The 18,190-nt window shown below is 44.7% G+C and overlaps 1 protein-coding gene across 1 annotated transcript in view; it reads left to right on the forward strand.

Annotated features, from left to right (window-relative positions):
* Window positions 1–1,839: 1,839 nt before the first annotated feature.
* Window positions 1,840–18,190, forward strand: part of LOC138526492 (T-cell surface antigen CD2-like) — a 190,012-nt gene continuing 173,661 nt past the window's right edge. The window contains exon 1 of the mRNA XM_069637320.1: window positions 1,840–2,191. Coding sequence (XP_069493421.1) covers window positions 2,032–2,191 — 160 coding nt within the window. The 5' untranslated portion in view covers window positions 1,840–2,031. The remainder of the gene's footprint in view (window positions 2,192–18,190) is intronic.

The following is an 18,190-nucleotide window of genomic DNA, read 5'->3' on the forward strand; positions in this document are numbered from 1 at the left end:
AGGAGGGGGCAGGTACTCTCTTTGGTGAGTAGTTTTTTAGATCTAGCTAGGGTGGCTGGCATGGGAGGGTCTTGATTGGTGGCTGCATTTGTAGAGATGAAGAAGTGGATGAGGTGGTGACCAGTCCAAGGTTGAGGCGTGTTTGAGCTGATATCTACCTTGCCGTTGTGGTCGACTAACCAATCTAGTATGCGGCCTTTAGTGTGAGTAGCAGAATCAATTCTCTGGTCGAATTGAAGGTCTAGGAGAGCTTTGGCAAAGGTTTTGCTGTGTTTGTCTTTTATGTTTTTTATTCCTCCCCCCACATTGCTTCCCTCACACCTCGGCGCTGCCCTTCATTCAACCATGTTGTACCTTTTTCCTCCCTGTGCTGTTATTCTTCACTCTGCCCCTCCATGCTAAATATAAAATGCAATAAACAACTACAAATGTCAAAACTATTGGCTTGTCAATGCTTGTGTTATTCCAGGTAATGTCTACTATGCACAATGCAAGAAGAGTCAGATGAAGATGTCAAACCATAGGTTAAGCCCCGTCCTGTCCTCACGCTCCGCCACCTCTCCCCCATCACTCCAGCCATCCAACTCCCTGCTTCTTGGCTGTATAGTACAACTAGATCTCTTTTTGCACTTCCATCACCGGCCTCAAGGGGGAGTATTACAGGTAGATGTCAAGAAGCACTGATGTATGAATGAAGATGACAAATGATAGGTTAAGCCCCGTCTTGCCCTCACGCTCCCCCGCCTCCTCCATCACTCCAGTCATCCCACTCCCTGCTTCTTGGCCGCAGAGTACCCGTAGTTCCCATTCTGCACTTCCAGCACTGGCCTCAATGGGGGGCATTACAGGTAGATGCTAGGTAGCACTGATGTATGAATGAGGATGGCAAGCCATAGGTTAATCCCCTGCCCACCTCACTCCAAATGCTCCTGCCATCCTGCTCCCTGCTTCATTGATGCAGAGTACCACTAGTTCCTTGTCTGCACTTCCACCACTGGCCTCAAGGAGGCACATTACAGGTATATGGCAAGTAGCACTGATGTAAGAATGAGGATGGCAAGCCATAGTTTAAGCCCCGCCCTGCCCATCCCCCACATCACCCCATGCTCCCGCCATCCCGCTCCCTGCTTCATTGATGCAGAGTACCACTAGCTCCTTTTCTGCACTTCCACCACCGGCCTCAAGGGCAGCATTACAGATATATGCCAAGTAGCACTGATATATGAATGAGGATGGCAAGCCATAGGTTAAGCCCCTCACCACTTCACCCCACTGCCCAGTCATCCCACTCCAGAGTACCACTAGTTCCTTTTCTGTTCCACCACTGGCCTCAAGGGGGAGCATTACAGGTATATGCCAAGCAGCACTGATGTATGAATGAATGATGCTATGGATGCTCGTGATTTTGGGATATTTGCTAGAGTCGCTCTTGTTTGCGCTTCCCTCCTTGCCATACACCCTCCTGCCTCAGGGGGTGCTGTGCCACCCAAGGCATTAAGTTAATAATTGCATCTTTCAGAGGCTGGCTGTCAGTGCACAGAAGCATGGATGGAAGCCAGGGAGGGAAGCTGTGGCTGCCCAGGCAATGGGGGTACCTCAGCCTCCCCGCGCCCTCATTATCCGCCATGCCCTTTGAGTGACATGTAAATAGTGACATGTGTGCACATGTGTGTGCGGCTGCAGTCCTGGGGCTATTCATGATAACATTCTCTGTTCCGCCCTGAAGTCTTCCTCTGCTGCTGCTCAAGCACAGACACATTTCAGGGATAGGGATTGTAATCACGTGACGTCTGATGTGTTTCTCCTTCTCTTTCCCTCTCTGTGTCTCCTGAAGGTCCCTCCTCTGCAGAAGAGGAGTGTAATGGAATCGCAGCTGTATATGCGGCCCCCGGGGGCCCGGCCCTGCTGTGGGTCACAGCCTCGGACCGGCCCTTCTGCCCTCGGGGGTGTGTCTTTATCTGGTGGAGGAGGAATGACTCCAGGACTGTGGCTGCAGCGTGGAACCCGAGTGGCATCACTCCGTGCTGGCACATGCCCGACTGCCGAGTCCTCCCCGGCGGGAGCCTGGAGCTGTCCCGCATCACCCCGGAGCAGGCGGGGGGTTACACTCTGCTCATGAGGGCAGAAGACCGGGGGCTCAGGCCTGAAGAGGGGGAAACAAGACGCAAGTGCTTCCTGCTGCAGCTGCAAGGTAAAGGGGGTTCATCAGCGGAGAGATAGTGAGGGGCGAATCAGTGCTGGAAATGGAAAGCATGTATTGGGGAACAGTCACCTCTTTGCGGGGGTCGTCTTCTTCCAACTCTTCTTTGGTTCTTTTGTTCCAGTGTTCGACTCTGCCTTCCAATCCTAAAGACTTGCCTTTTAAACAGTTTTCTCAAATTGATTCCAGCCTAGCTGTCACTCACCCAGCAGGGTGGCTATCCTTGCCGGACAGTCAGCAAGCCAATCACACTAGAGTACATATGGGTCTCCTAGCAGTCCAAGCACAGGGAGTTTTGGGTACCTCCCTCACTTCCTGCCCACCCCAGACACTCAGATGCCAGAGGCGGCCTTCAGCCATGAAGCCCACCAACGGCATAGGAACAAAGGGACCAAACCTAATTTGGTGCACAGAGACAAACACCAGAAGGACCTTGCCAAAAAGAAACAGCGAAAAAAAAAAGAAGACTGGGATCTGTTTTTACAGAGGCGTCTCAGGCGCCGTATTGAAAAACATGGCTCCCGCTGTGTTTGTGGTCGGGGAAAATCATGGTAGTTCATTATAAAACCGCTGCCACCAGCCATTTCAATAGGAAAGGGTGGCATTTGACTGCCACATGAGTATTTAGACACAGGGGATACTATGTAATCCCTAAAACACTCTGTAGTAAGATAATGTTTCACAAAAAAAGAAAGAAGTGTTCACCAAATGATAGTCAGGATGTTTTGGCTGGTGTCTCCCTTCCCCACGTTTTTAGCACAGGACAAGGTGAGAATCTTGAGCACAGGACATTCCTGGATTTCTCTGGCATGAGTTTACCATTCCTCTTCTCTATATCAGGGCCTTCTGCGTTCAAGTATCTTCTCATGCAAGTCTCTTTCTTTAGAGGGCCTGATATGCCAAAACAACAAACAGTTTCTTCTGATAACCTCCACGTGGGGTGATTATTATTAATCCTAGGATCCCCCAGAGCCGGGCTCTGATCCTTTTAGTCTTTCAAAGTACTTGCCAATTCAAACAGAGGCCTCCAAAGGGATATAGCATCTCGCTGGGTCACTCTGTAATTCTATGGCAAGTGCATGCTTCCCAATATCACAGTTTGTACAGTGTTCCCCTTAGCCCAATGCAAATGCCAGTTTCACAATTTCCTCAGCCGTGTTCACAATTTCCACAGTTTACAATTTCTACAATGTGTCAAGGACTTTCTATTTGTACAAGGGGTTTGTCTTGACCCTTGTATGAAGACCTTGACACCTGACGCCGGCCTTCTCTATGGCCTCTTGGTACTTGTAGTTTCAGTTTAATACTGTCCTCGTTCAGGAGAGGGGTACCAGACAGAGACCTTTGAATAGGCACCCACGTGGCGCTGGACCACTCTATAGCTGGTAACAAGTTTGTTCACAAAAGACCTCTGGCTCTTAATCATCTTAATGTTGCCACTGCAACTTTGAGTCTAACACAGTCCGGCCCGCTATCAGGTTCTGGCTGCAAAGTTGTGTTTTTGTTTTGGGGGGGCGTTAAGAACTGCTCTTTGAGCATTATTTTGAATCACCTGAAGTTTTTTGATGTTGCGATTGTTTGAACCTGCGTAGAGGGCATTGCAATAGTCTATCCTGGATAGGATAAGAGCTCTGGCAAGTGTAATGCAACTGTCTGTTGTCAGGAAAGGTCTGCAAGTGTTGATGAGTTTGGAGATTTATGCTGCTACAGATGCAGTGGCATTAATCTGCTGGTTAAGGTTATTGCTGAGTCCAGGCAGACACCCAGGGTTTTTACTTCTTTGGAGACATTCATAGTGTTCCCATCAATCATGAAGGATTTGAAGGATTACTAGACAAGTTAAAAGTATTCACATTAATATTGGGCCTCATTACAACTCTGGTGGTAGCAGTGCCGGTAAAACCAGCAGGCTGCTGCCGGAGTTGTGATTTTTTCTGGCCACTGGCTTCACAGAAACACTGGGGGATTACAACCCTGGTGTTCCTAGAAGTTAGGCGTGGGAAAATCGTTAATCCCCAGTCCCATTTGAGTCCCATAGGACTCAATGGGAATGGGGATGACGGTAGCACCAGCACTGTCAATAACAGTGCCGGTGCTACCATGAAAATCTGGGAGTGGGTGCTGTTCTTCCCGCAAACATGTACTTTGCCAGTCAGGTAACAACAGTGGCTTACCGGCACTGTTGTTACCATTGTTACTGGACCGGCAAGGTTGTAATGAGGCCCATTGTCTGTCACGCCTAAACAAATAACAAAATAAGCAATGAAAACATAAAATCCAAAATCCAAGTATACATTTTAAATCCAAGGTTTCTTCGTTTTATTTACCATAACAGTCACTATTTCACGTTCGCTCCCCCTCTTTTCTACTGGAACAAACTGTGAATCCTTGAGGCATACTTAACTGTGTGCCTGCTCTTGCTCCTGTGCCAGTGGAAGGCACCAGAATCTCTTTGTAAGTCACTGATGTGAATCCAGCTCTTGTTGCCCTCCACCTTCACAGCAGTCGGAGTCATGAAAATCACTCAGTGTGGCCCATGGAAATGCTGCTCATTTCAGCGTCTGATGAAGAAACAGATGTAAATCAGGTCCTCAAGGAGCAACTGTGGCTGGTGTAGATCTTCACTTCCTTGACGTTTTCTCCCATTGACTGTTGATGAAAGAACACAACCTGTGACGATACAGGTCTGATACTCTTGGTTAAAGCCCTAAGGTATTCTCTAAACCCCTCACCAAGAATCCCTGCTGACTTGTGTGGATCTGATGTTGTGCATGCATGTGAGAGTGATGTGTGTAACCTATGCCAAGTCACAATCTCATGTGTACTGAGATGGTGCTCCTTTCCTGGCCGATTTCTCAAATAAAACAAGGCCAACGGCAAGAAGTACAACCAGTTCTTCCTTAAATCACTACACAATTTTGACAAACCAATTTTAAGAACTACATTCACATGTTCCACATGCCTTTGGCCTGATGGTGGTACACAGACCACAATGTGTGATTGATCCCCAATAGCGAAGTGATTTCTGAAAACAAGACATTAAAGAAGTGGGTCTCATTATCAGAATTTAGGACCTCACAAATTCCCCACCTTCGAAATACCTCCCTCACCAAGAATTTTGCTGCCGAGGTAGCATCAGGGTGTACACAGAACAAACTACAAACCATTGGGAAAATGGGCAGACTACTACAATAAGGTATCGAAAATGATTACACCTTTGTACCATATCTACAAAATCAATATGGAGCTCCCGAAATGGCCTGAAGGCCGGGGCAACACTTCTCTTACCGTCTTCATGGTGTTTCCAGGATTTAATTCACTGCAAACTATACAAGTCCCTACAAATGTGCTCATATGTTCCCGGAGATTTGGTATAATCCATTCCTCCTAGAGCTCTTCTGCGATTTGTCACGAAAAGTGTGCGACGGGTAATGTAGTTAATATAGAGCAGCATGAAGCAGCTCAACAGGCATCACTGCCCTCCCCAAAAACTCCTGTCTCCACAGCAAATCTATGGGCAATAGGCACATCACCACTTTGCCCATAGCTCCTTTTCATCTTTAAGTGCTCTCCGCTGCATATCCACAATCTGAAGCAAAGGGACCGCAGTCCCCAGGGATCTGTCATCCAAGTGGCCAGGATGCGGCCATCGCTTTTTGATCCAGTTCCTGGGGGTGGACCAGTCCGGGAGGATCACCTGGGTGAGGGGTCTTCGAGGAAATGGAGTGGGACACTGGATGGTGAGACGTGGCATCCCCTTCCCTGTAACACCTTTTCTCTATCCTACCAGGTAGGATACTTTTAACTCACCCCCCCCATTTATGACACAAACACTTTCTCATGGGCAGCTCACTGTGAGAGAAAATGGACTAACACCCGAGCCGTATACCTGACATGTCCCAACACAATGGTCAGGCAGAGTCAGGCAATTACTGATAATTACACAAACATGACTTCCTTCATCACACTTCCCCACACATGGATAAAAGGCAGAGCACAAAAGCACGTTCTGAGAAATGCAAAACACATGAGGAAGCAGCAGTTCCAAGATGCCAGATTAATGCGAGGAGAAAGATGGCAATACCAGGGAGGGTTGCAAGGAAAGAAGTGTCTTTGACCTTTTTGGAGAAAAAATGCTACTTTCATGAGCTTTTGAGAATACAAAACATAAGAACTGGAATTAAATCTGAAGAAATGTGCATTGTGTGTCGGAGGTACCAAGGCAGGGAGGACTGTTTCCCACTGTGGTACTGTCCTTGGCTCCTACAACAGAGCAGCGCCAGTAAAGTCAGCAGATCCAGTGAGTCTGGGAGAAGGATAGCAGGCCAGTCTGTGTTAGAAACAAGGTTGCAAGCATCAACATTGTATGAAGAAATCTGAAGAGAGCAATGTGTGAAGCGTATGTAATGAGCGACGCAAATGTAATTTAACATCGAAGGAGTGACTAAACTTTTGAAGCCAAGATAGATTCCATAGACAGAGTGGTCTGGCACCACATTGTCGCTTATTGGAAGGTCTCTGTTAGGTATCCAACTGTGAGGTGGCAAATGTAAATTGTGAATTTGAAATAAAAGTGGTCCGGCAATGGGTCAAGCTAAACCCTGTGCACATTCAACAGTATTCAATAGCTAATACGAACTGCAATTGGTCTGAGTCCAGCAGAGGGAGGCTAATTGTTTAAGAGGGAGACTAATTGTGTAAGAGGAAGAAGGATCTGAGGTGAACCAGGGGATCCAGGTGAACCGTGAGTCACCCGAGAAATACATTTCTCTGAATTTTGGATAAGGGGATCTGAGCCCATAAGAGGAGGATTTAAAGTAACAATTGTGGTATAAAAATGGATCTGAGCTCGGCTGAGGGGGATCCAGGTGGAATCACCTGAATTGAGTACTTATAAGAGGAACATAACTTTGTGATTTGTTTTTGATAAATCAGGCCCTCTGAATCAATAGACTTTGATGTATTGCAAAAGTCACTGGCACTAGAGATTTATTTTATTGATTTAGCTGATTTCTCAACTTTACAATATTTTTTATATCAAATTCATAAAATATATTTAATGATTAATTCATTATTTACAAAGATGAGTTAGATCCAAATTTAGAACAAGGTTTCAAACAACCAAAACATGATTTCAGACAAATAACATGTGCAAGCATATTTGTGAACATACTTGAAAAATAATGGTTAGAAAACGTAATTAAAGACATGAAGATGAAGAAGCAACAACATATCAGCAAAGGAACATAAAAATATACAACATGGCAAATCAAGCAAAGACTTTTAGAAGCTTAGTTGTATGGCTAGAATTTCAAGTCTAATACGATTTTTCAAATTCTAAATTAATAACAGATCAGCAACATTTATGTCCATCTGGTAGTTGCAAAGCATTGAGAAAGTAAGTTGTTGCTATGCGCATGCTCATGTTGGGTGTTGCGACTATTGTAGCCCACCTGAGTTCTGGTGGGATGCTTGCAATTGTGACCATGTTTTTGGCAAAGAATGTGTTTCTCTCCACAGATGATCAGATGTTCTAATGTTTCTTTGTGTGGTACATTAACACAGAATCCGCAAAAAAACTCATTGTGACTGATCAGTTTCCTTTGGGCCATTAGGTCACAGGTTGGCCATAAACTCAATCATAACCTCAATATAGCAGACAGTATTTGGGGATTTGGGGCCTTACACAAGTATGGTTCAATGGACCTCATTTTCTTTTCACCAAAAAGACGCTGGTCAAAATGTTCATAGGTTAAGCAAGTCGATCGTGTGTTAATCCAATCTTGTGGAATATCTTTTATTTTTAGCTTTGTTTGGCTCATTGATCAAAGTTTCCAGGTTAATGTCAGCAGTTGCCATTATTTCCACAACATAGTTATACCACCCTTGCACAAAGTGATGTTTAGAAGTGAACATATAGTTGGCAAGTATTGTTAGTAGGGAGTCAAACTTGGAATAGGTCAGACATTTGCAAAATAGGGCACAAAGTTACCATTGATATTTGGCTTGCAGAGAGGTGAGTCCTAACTCGTATCTCAACCAAGATCCCGAATGCACTGTGGGACATTTAGAATTGCACGCCAATATTTGGCCTCAAGTTTGTTCAAAAAGTTGCTTTTCATAATGGTAGTTGCTTCTAACCCATATTACAGTGTAGGAGTAATTATTTGGTACCAGAAGATGTTTGCTGGCCAGATAGAAAATGTAACACATTTATACAAGATTAGTTTAGTCTGAGATATAGCAGAAGCTTGTTTTACTGATTGTCCGACTTGGACTGGTCGACATTCTACAACCATCATCGACTACATATATTTATCACCAGCCATAACCAGCATATTATTGGAATTCCAAATAATATCTACTAATCAGGGTGATCACTCGATCCTCTCGATAGCAGTTGCGGGAGAGGAAGAGCCCGCGCCCTGGCCTCCAGCTCCCCGGATAGTTATTGTGGGCGGGAACACCAGGTTAAGAATCAGCAAAGATCTGTTAGCCACCATTCCGCAGGTTTTCCAACAAACGCCACTCCCAGATGATCAGAAATTAAATTATGATTGGGTCCTTCTCCCTTTCCAAAAAAACAAACCTCCCAAAGGGAAATCAATCTACCAACATTACTACAACCAAGAAATAGTAAAAAAAGAAAATTGTTGCGGCAAAACCTGCTTAAATGGAGAAAAGATCCAAACCCGAGAAACCTGGAAAATATCCGGAAAGCAAAACAAGCATACAGAAATTGGAACAAATCGAACGCGATGGCCATGCAGAAAACGGATGGCGAAGCTATGTTGCAAACACTCAGAAATAAGAACTTGAGATCTCTATGGGATCTGCTAAATAACAATCCCCAGCAGGAACAAGCGATGGTATCTAATGTCACTCAAAAGAATTGGATCGCACATTTTTCTAATCTCTATAAATCGCGGAATAGTGACGAACATATTAAGATAGCGACAATCTCAAATCAATGGACCATCTCCTTGGAAAAGCATATATTTGCAGACATGATTGGCAAACTAAATTCTTCCAGAGCACCCAGACCTGATGGGTTATCTAATGCTGTCCTGAAGCGTGATCCGGAGACCTGGGCGAACCTAATGGGTCTCATATTAACACTAATAAATATAGTCAAGTTACTACCAACTACTTGGACCAAAGCGGTACTGATTCCAATTTATAAACAGGGCGACAGAGACAATCCGGCCAACTTCAGACCTATTGCCGTGCTAGATCCATTGGGAAAATTGTTTGCATCATATCTGCCATGCAAATTGACCATATGGGCGAAAGCTTCTAACCGTTTGGACAGTCGACAAACCGGCTTTACCCCGAACATAGGAACTAATGTAAACCTTCTAATTTTACACTTGTTAAAACACGAAGCCATAAGAAACAACATGCCCTTTTAGGCAGCGTTTATAGACTTACATATGGCCTTCGATGCCATAAACAGGTCCATCCTGTGGAACAACTTGCTAAATGGAATTGCCCACTGGAAATTAGCGAATCTATCAAACTATTATATTCCAACACGACAGTTTCGATTAGATTAACAAAATAAGGTACAACTACGGAGGCGATAAGAACCTGGAACTGCCTAAAACAGGGATGCCCTTTAGCAGCGACCCTGTATAATCTGTATACTGTTGATTACTTCCTGAACATCCACACTGCAAATCTCAAACCACCAAAGATAAATTCAATTCCGATTCCATACTTGATGTATGCTGACGACATCGTACTCCTTGATAAAACTCCATCTGGACTACAGGAGAATTTACGTATGACAGAATCATACATGACCAATAACGAACTTCAGATAAATATTAAAAAAAACAAAATCATGGGATTAACCAATTATCATAAGTCGTCTTGCCAAAACAGACCAAATTTCACACTGGACACCAAAGTGCTGAACACGGTTACCTCGTTCAAATATCTTGGTGTATTATTAAACCAACAAAAGGAAGAAACAGCCTGGGTGACCAGTCTTGAAGGAAAAATCCAACTGCTGGCACGGCAAGGCGTGATGCTGCATAGACGCTATGGGATGTTCTCTGCAAAACCGATCACAGTGTTTTACCGCCAAAAGGTAATTCCGATCATCACTTATGGTAGCGATGCCATGATTATTGCCAATAAAATAAACTGGCAAAAGGTAGAGGCATTGTTCTGGCGCAAAATCTTCCAGCTTCCAAGGAACTACCCGATGCCCAAAATACGTTTTGAGGTAGCCCTACATTCACTTGCCTCAATAGTACACTGGAAGCAGTTTGATCTCCTTCGTAAGATCATAAATGAAGACACAGTTCCAGCGATGCAGATACTTAAAATAACCCCACAAGCAATGCATAATACCAGCTTGAAAGCACGGAAGAATGAGCTGCTTAACCAACTGACAAAAGAAGAAATTACGAAGGAAATGTTGATAAACCGACCACAGGTTGCAAAGATCAAACTTCAGCGCAATGATTGGTCTAGAACAATAGCAGAAAAGGCAGTATACTCAATGAACTTACAATGCCCAATTGACATACGAGCACTGAATGAACTCCCACATTATTTGGAACTTTTTCCAGATCCAGTCATTCGAACCATCTTCATGAAACTACGACTAAACATCCTCCCTACTAGACAAAGACTATCTCAAATTCGAAATATAACAAAGGAGGAAAACCTTTGCCGCTTTTGTAAGAATAAAGAAATAACAGAGTCTCTCATGCATTTAATCATGATATGCCCTGCACTAGCGGACAAGAGAACCCTCTTTGGAGAACTATTCAAGATCTCAGAACAACAAGAACAAGGTGATTCAAGATGGCTAAAACTCCTCCAAGGCAAAAACAATAAGCTGTTATACACAGTTGTACAATTCCTGGACAATATCTTGGAGCTTACACAAATTGCCTAAAGTAATTTTTTGTGTCTCTTGGCCCCTGTTGCTTTTCAGAAGATATGTCATAGTGTTATAATATGTAAATAATGCAAAAGGTCTTATGCAATTGAAATTAAACGTTTACGTATAAACTATATCATTTTAAATAAAAATAACAAATTTTAAAAAAATGATTGTCATTTGTGATTGTTTCAAAAAAGGTAGCAGGCGCTCCTCTCCAGAAAGAACATAGCATGATAACCTGTTCTGAGATGAGAGTTTGCAGCACATGCATTTTGCTCACTGTACCTTTCACAGATGGGAAATATCCATTTGTATATCAGTCTTTGTCCCGCCCACGTGGGCAGTCCAGCACCAAAATGCTATGGCAATTCCTCTCAGAACAAGAGTACCAACACCAATGCCATACATGTGGTTCAGCCTATTTGGGCCTCATCAGTGAGGTGAAGATGTGCCTCTCTGAGCACAGTGAGCAGGGAGTCCACGTCTGGTTGCCCCCAGATAACTCAGGGCAACCAGACTGTGATTATGCAACAGGATGGCCATCGAAAGCCAGACCCAAGTAGATATAGTTCGACACAATTGCAAGATTAACATTTTTAACTTCCGCTCCATTTTGTTCCTTGCTGTATATTTAGGTGTATACATAACTACCTGAGATTTCTCTATGTTGATAACAAGTTCATTTTCATCAAAGTACTGGGACAGTGCAGAGATTAATTGCTGAAGCCCGGATGGAGTTTTAGAAATTAAGACTAGATCGTCAGCGTACCAGAGAGCATGTACCATGACATTGTTCATTTTAGGTGAATCGGAGACAATGTTCATAAAAGAGAATCTTACATTATGGATGACGAAGTTAAAGAGGGCTGCAGCAAGTGTGCAGCCTTGCTTCAGCCCTCTTGCAGTGCATATTGCTGATGATAGAAGGCCAGCATAGAAAGTCTAATTTGAACTGATGTACAAGAATGTAGCTGATAATTAATATCTACCAAGCTTGATGGACAATGTGCTTCAATAAGTTTGTCTATTAATTTAACCCTCGACACTCAGTCAAAGGCAGCCTTCAAGTCGATAAAGGCAAAATAGATTGGAACTTTTGTATTGTGTGCTTGTTTTTTCAGTGCATTCAGAGTGAGAAGGTTTACTGCCATTCCGATACCTGCAACAAAACCCGTTTGATTCGGGTCCCGTTGTTTGAACTCATCCATCCATTGATTAAAGTCAAGCAACACCCAGCGTGCAAAGATTTTACCTGGCGTGTCGAGGAGAGCGATGGGGCAGTAATTAGAAGGCAATCCTCGGTCACCCTTTTTGAAGATGGGAATTATCAAGGATGTTTGCAATGAGTCTGGGATCTTTTGAATTTGTAGAATATGTTGGAAAATAGCATTCAATATGATGGCCCATTGCTTAGGATGTTCTTTTAACAAAAGGTTTTTTAGGCCATCAGGGCCTACTGCCCTGGAACTTGAGGATTTGGTAATGAATTCTTCAATGACCTCTTCTGAGCAGAGTAACTTCCATGCTTAATCTGGTTGTATAATATAGTTGTAAGTTTTGAATTTTTCATCCATGTATAGTGTGGAAAAATGTGTTATCCAGTTAAGTTCAGAAACACCATTCGGTCGCGAGTCTTCTTGCTTTTGACCTGATCTTTCATTCAAAAGCAACCAGATTTGTGAGCTGTTCTTCCCCGCAATGGAAGACATGAATGTTCCACTGTCCTTTTGGAACATGTTTGCCTTATACGAACAAGTCCAATTCTTATATTTACATTTGATGGATTGTCTAGTTTTTTTTTTCTTTCCACAATCAGCAATCTTGTATTTGTATTTGTTTTATTTGTATAGCGCGGACCAGGCCCAGGGGCAACCAGGCACATATCTTAGTGGAATATTACATTACAGGTAGTAGTACATTACATTACGGGTGGGGCCTGTCGTAGACAGTGGTCCCAGCAGATTGCAAACAGAGTATACAGTTGACGTTACACATCATAGATGTACAATTGATGTTACACAACATAGATGTACAATTGACATTACAAATCATGGCAGCAAACAAAGCTAGGTCCCAGATGGCCCGTTCAGACAGAAGAGTGGTTGTTAATGGGATGTAGCTAACCAAAGCTTGGCTTGTGTTGGAATTGGTTAAAAGTGGGTAGCGTTCTGATCGTGAGTGGTACAGTGTTCCATAGCTTGGCTGCCAGGACTGGGAATCTAGTGCCACCAGCAGAATGAAGCTTGAATCTAGGGACCGCAAGACCTAGGGTTTGTGCAAATCTGAGTGATCGTGCTGGAGTATATTGGGTGAATCGCAAGGCTAAGTATGAGGGGGCCTGGTGGTTAACACATTTGTATGTGAGGGCCAGTGCTTTCAAGGAGATTCTTTGGGCGACTGAGAGCCAGTTGAGGTTCTTCCTGGTTTCTGAAATGTGGGCAGATCGGGGGATGTTGAGGGCTGCTCTAATGGCATTGTTTTGGATCGTCTGAAGTTTGTTAAGATTTCCCTGGTTAGTGCCCTGGTACAGTGCATTGCAGTAGTCCAATTTGGACATGACCAGGGTCCTGGCCAGGGTAATGCAATTCTGGGCAGTAAGGAAAGGGCGACAGGCTGAGATCAATTTGCAGGTGTATGCCGATGCAGCGGCCACTGCATTGGTTTGTCTGGTGAGCGTCAAGGAGGCGTCCAGGTGTATACCCAAAGTTTTGGTGTCTTTAGATACTTTAATCAGATTGCCATCAATGTTAAAGGAGCCGAACAGGTGACTCAATTTGTTGAGTCTCTGTTGCGTGCCTAAGATGAGAAGCTCAGTCTTGTCATTGTTGAGGCACACTTCATGCTGGGCCATCCAGGCTTGTATGACAAGGTAGATGTCATTAAGGGCTTTAGAATCAGCAATGTAGTCACCAGTGATGGGTATGAGTATCTGGGTGTCATCAGCGTAATTCGTGTAGGTGACACCCAGATAGTCAAGCACATCATATAGAGGTTTGGTGAAAACATTGTAGAGAGTTGAGGAAACACGGGACCCTTGCGGGACCCCACAAGGGACTGGTGTGGGATCGGCCGATGCAGGAGGGGAGAAAACTCTCATGTGTCTGTTGTCAAGGAATGACCTGATCCAGTTGGATGCATTGTCAGAGAAATGGGCTGCTGACTTCAGGTGCCGACATAGTATTTGGTGATTGACCAAATCAAAGGCAGCTGATAAGTCCAGTAATAGTAGAAGGGCCAGTTTACCGTTATCTTTAAGGTCCTCAATTTGAGTTTTGAGATCAAGTAAAGCTGTTTTGGTCCCGTGCATAGGTCTGAAGCCAGATTGTCTTGATCCGAGGAGGTTATTGGTTTCTAAGTAGTTCTGAATCTGCAGGTAAGCTTCTCTGTCCAGTATTTTGAGAAGGAACGGTACGGTGGGGATTGGTCTGTAGTTAGTTGGTGTTTCAGGGTCTAGAGTCATTTTTTTTAGGAGAGGGATAACCCACGCGTCCTTTAAGTTGTTGGGTACCGTACCCGTTCGGAATGAGGAGTTAATGAAGGTGGTTATGAAAGGAGCGAGGTCATGTGCTGCTTCCTTGATGATAGATGGTGGGCAGGAGTCACCTTGGCAGTTAGAGGGTTTTAAATTGTGAATGATGTTTTCGACCTCAAGGATGGTGAGTGGGGTGAAGCTAAAAGGGGAGTGAGTAAATGAGGCCATCGGAGTGTGGGACGGTTTAGTCGGGGGTTTGGTGAGTAGGGTGGTTTGTTTGGCATTAATTTTAGATTGCAAGGTGGTGATTTTGTTAAGGAGAGCGTTTTGGATGTTGTTGCACCACTTACTGTCTTTAGTGCAGGTGTCAGGTGCAGGGGATGGGGATTCCAATTCTTTAAGGATTTTAAATAGCTCCTTAGTATTGGATTCCGCTTGTACGATGCGTTGGTTATAGGTGTCCTTTTTGAGCTTGTACGATTGCTTCCTTGTAGTTGTGGGTGGTGATGATGAGGCGATCTTTGTTAGAGTCACATGGGTGGCTCTTCCAAAGTGATTCAGCCCTGCGCTTTTCTTTGCGTAAAGTTCTTAGCTGCGGGGTGAACCAGGAGTTCAAGTGGGCTTGTTGTTTGGCTTTCCGTAATTTGAGCGGTGCTATATTGTCAATGGCTTTGAGCAGTGTTTGATTGAAGGTGTCTACTAGGACTGTGGGGTCGTTATGTTGGGACACGCATTTATTCAGGATGGGAAGGATGAGGGGGAGGAGTTTATCCTTGTTGATGTCTTTTTTATTCCTTGTGGGAATGGCTGGAGCTATCATAGGAGTGGTGTGAGGGATGGTCGCTGGTAAGTGGAAGTTGATGATGTGGTGGTCAGACCAGGCACAAGCGTGGTTGAAGCTTATGGATGTGTTGCAGTTAAGGTCAGTAATCTAATCAAAGGTCCTTCCCTTAATATGGGTAGGTTCGTCAATGCGTTGATGGAAGCCTAAATTAGCTAGTGTAGTGGCTACTTCGGAGGCTAAGTGATCCTTGGTGTCGAGAAGGCCCAGGTTAAGGTCACCTAGAAGCAATACCTGAGAGTTTGGTTTGGTATTGACGGTAAGGATGGCCGTGATCTCATCTATGAAGGGGCCAAGTGGTCCTGGAGGTCTATAGATAAGGTGGAGGGTGGCAGTGTTAGTTGGAGATGGAGTGAGTTTCACAGAAAGGGATTCTGCGGAACTAAGCTCAGTGTTGGGGATACTTCTGAGTCTAATGTTATTTCTATGTATAAATGCGACACCGCCCCCTTTGGATGTTGTTTGACGGTCAGCTCTAATGATAGAGTACCCATTGGGGATAGCAAGTGCAAGGAGTGGGCCGGAGGCTGCGTGTAGCCAGGTTTCGGTAATGGCTATAAAATCGAGGTTTTGAGTGGTGATAAGGTCAGAGATGTCCAACACGTGGGCGGTAATAGATCTAGCGTTGATGAGGGCAATCTTCAGTTCTTTGGCGGAGAGGGTGCTGTGGGATGATGGTGGCTTCTGTGTGGTAGTGGTGTTATGTGTGTGCTGAGTGCCGGAGGCACGAGGGGCGAGAGGCAATCTGGATCCCACTCTGAGATTCCTGACTTGGAGCGTGCACGGTTGATTGGGTGTAGGTTTGGTGGCCATAGGGCAGGGTCATTGAGGTATGGATTACTAATGGGCATTGTGGGAGATAAGGGGGTGGAGTGACGCGGGCTGGTCTTAGCAGTGCTAGGAGTGGGGGGACAAAGCAATGTGGCAATGATGAACCCTATGAAGGTGGCGAGAGTAGGGTGGCTAGCGGATGGCAGTGGCTGCATGTCGTGATCCGTGTCCTGACCGTCAATGACTCAGTGACTCAAAGGCAGAGGTTCAGCTAGTCTGGCAAGGAAGTACATGTGCAAAATGCAATCAATGACTCAATGACTCAAAGGCAGAGGTTCAGCTAGTCTGGCAAGGAAGTACATGTGCAAAATGCAATCAATGACTCAATGACTCAAAGGCAGAGGTTCATCTAGTCTGGCAAGGAAGTACATGTGCAAAATGCAATGACTCAATGACTCAAGGGCAGAGGTTCAGCTAGTCTAACTGGGTGAGTACAGCAAGTGGTGAGTGATTGGGATAGCGACATACGCTATGCGAATACTGCACAGGGAGACTGTTGAGCATAAATAAGAGCCTTTAGAAGAGGCATTGAATCGTAATCTTAATAGACAATAAACAAGTGATACTAAATTGGTGAGTACGCTCCAAGCGAAGAGAGGTGAGTGACCTTAGTAAACAGTCTGGGCAAGAGGAGCGACAACAAGGTGACTTCTACCATATTAGGTGCAAGTAGATTAGTGTAGCAAAGTGTCTTACCGCCTTTCTTGTTATGCGATCAAGTTCCATACGTGTTCTGTACAACAATGGTACGAAAGGCGTGACGATAGGGTGCTGCTGCAGAGCAGTGTCCAGCGCCGTAGCGGACAGGGGCAGACAGGAGGGGCCTTTGGCTCACGGGCCTTAGGCTGCTAGTGCCGGCTTCCGCCTCTGGTTTTTTGGGGCGATAGATATGTTGATGTGGTTGCTAGGCAACCGAGATGAGCGTCGTGATGACGATCCTCGTGGCGGCCATCTTGACGGCAGATATTTCGTGCAAAAAGGTGCAGAGGTGCACAATGCAGGCAGGTGCAGGCACTCAGTAGTGCCAGTTGCAATTCCGGCAAGTCGGGGAGATGGGGAGTTTGTGTCCCAGCTGCTCCAGCAGCGTGGGAGCGACGTCGGGCCTCGGCGCGAGATGGCGAGATGAAGGTGCAGGGCTCCTGCAGGGCTCCTGCCCGGATAAAGAGTGGGCTGAGGGGCAGACAGGAGGGGCCTTTGGCTCACAGGCCTTAGGCTGCTAGGGCCGGCTTCCGCCTCCGTTTTTTCGGGGCGATAGATATGTTGATGTGGTTGATCTATTGACAGCTCTCAGTGCCTTCCTCTTGTTTATTTTCATTTGTTGAAGTTGGGGATCATAGGTGTGGCAATTGGTCTTTGTTTGGGCATTATGCAGATTAATTTGTTTCTTGGTTCTAAATGGATCTAGTGTGCCTACATAGGACTCGCAGCCTATGTTAGCTTGATGATTTTGTATGGCCGCTATCAGCAATTGTAGTTTGTCAGGTGGCCACCAGAAAAAAGTTTTTGCATTATTGATGACTAAGTTTCTTGGCATCCGTTTGTGTCGATTGATAAGAGAATCACCCCAAGGCCAAGTTAAAGTTAGCACATGGTGATCACTAGTAACCTCTTTTAGAATTTCAAATTGTGTCGCTCGCATAAAAAGATTTTCTGAGAGGAATATGTAGTCGATGATGCTTTTCGATTTTCCTCTCTCCTATGTTGGTTGGGGTGGAATATCTCCGGGCAATGAACCATTAGTCATTCAGTAACATCTATCTTCCATAAAGTTTTTCAAACATTTGATACCTTGAAAGTCAGTCTTTTTAGCAGTATTCATGCTTTTAAGGTTGAAATCACACACTATTATCGTTGACATGATGTTATCTGTTTTGGCTATTGTTTCCATTAAGGTGGACAGTTCTTTGTAGAAAACATTATCAGCAATTGCTGCTGGGTTTTTAT

The sequence above is a fragment of the Ambystoma mexicanum genome, chromosome 7p (genome assembly GCF_040938575.1).
Source record: "Ambystoma mexicanum isolate Mex_15411 chromosome 7p, UKY_AmexF1_1, whole genome shotgun sequence".
In the NCBI taxonomy this organism is placed as follows: Eukaryota; Metazoa; Chordata; class Amphibia; order Caudata; family Ambystomatidae; genus Ambystoma; species Ambystoma mexicanum.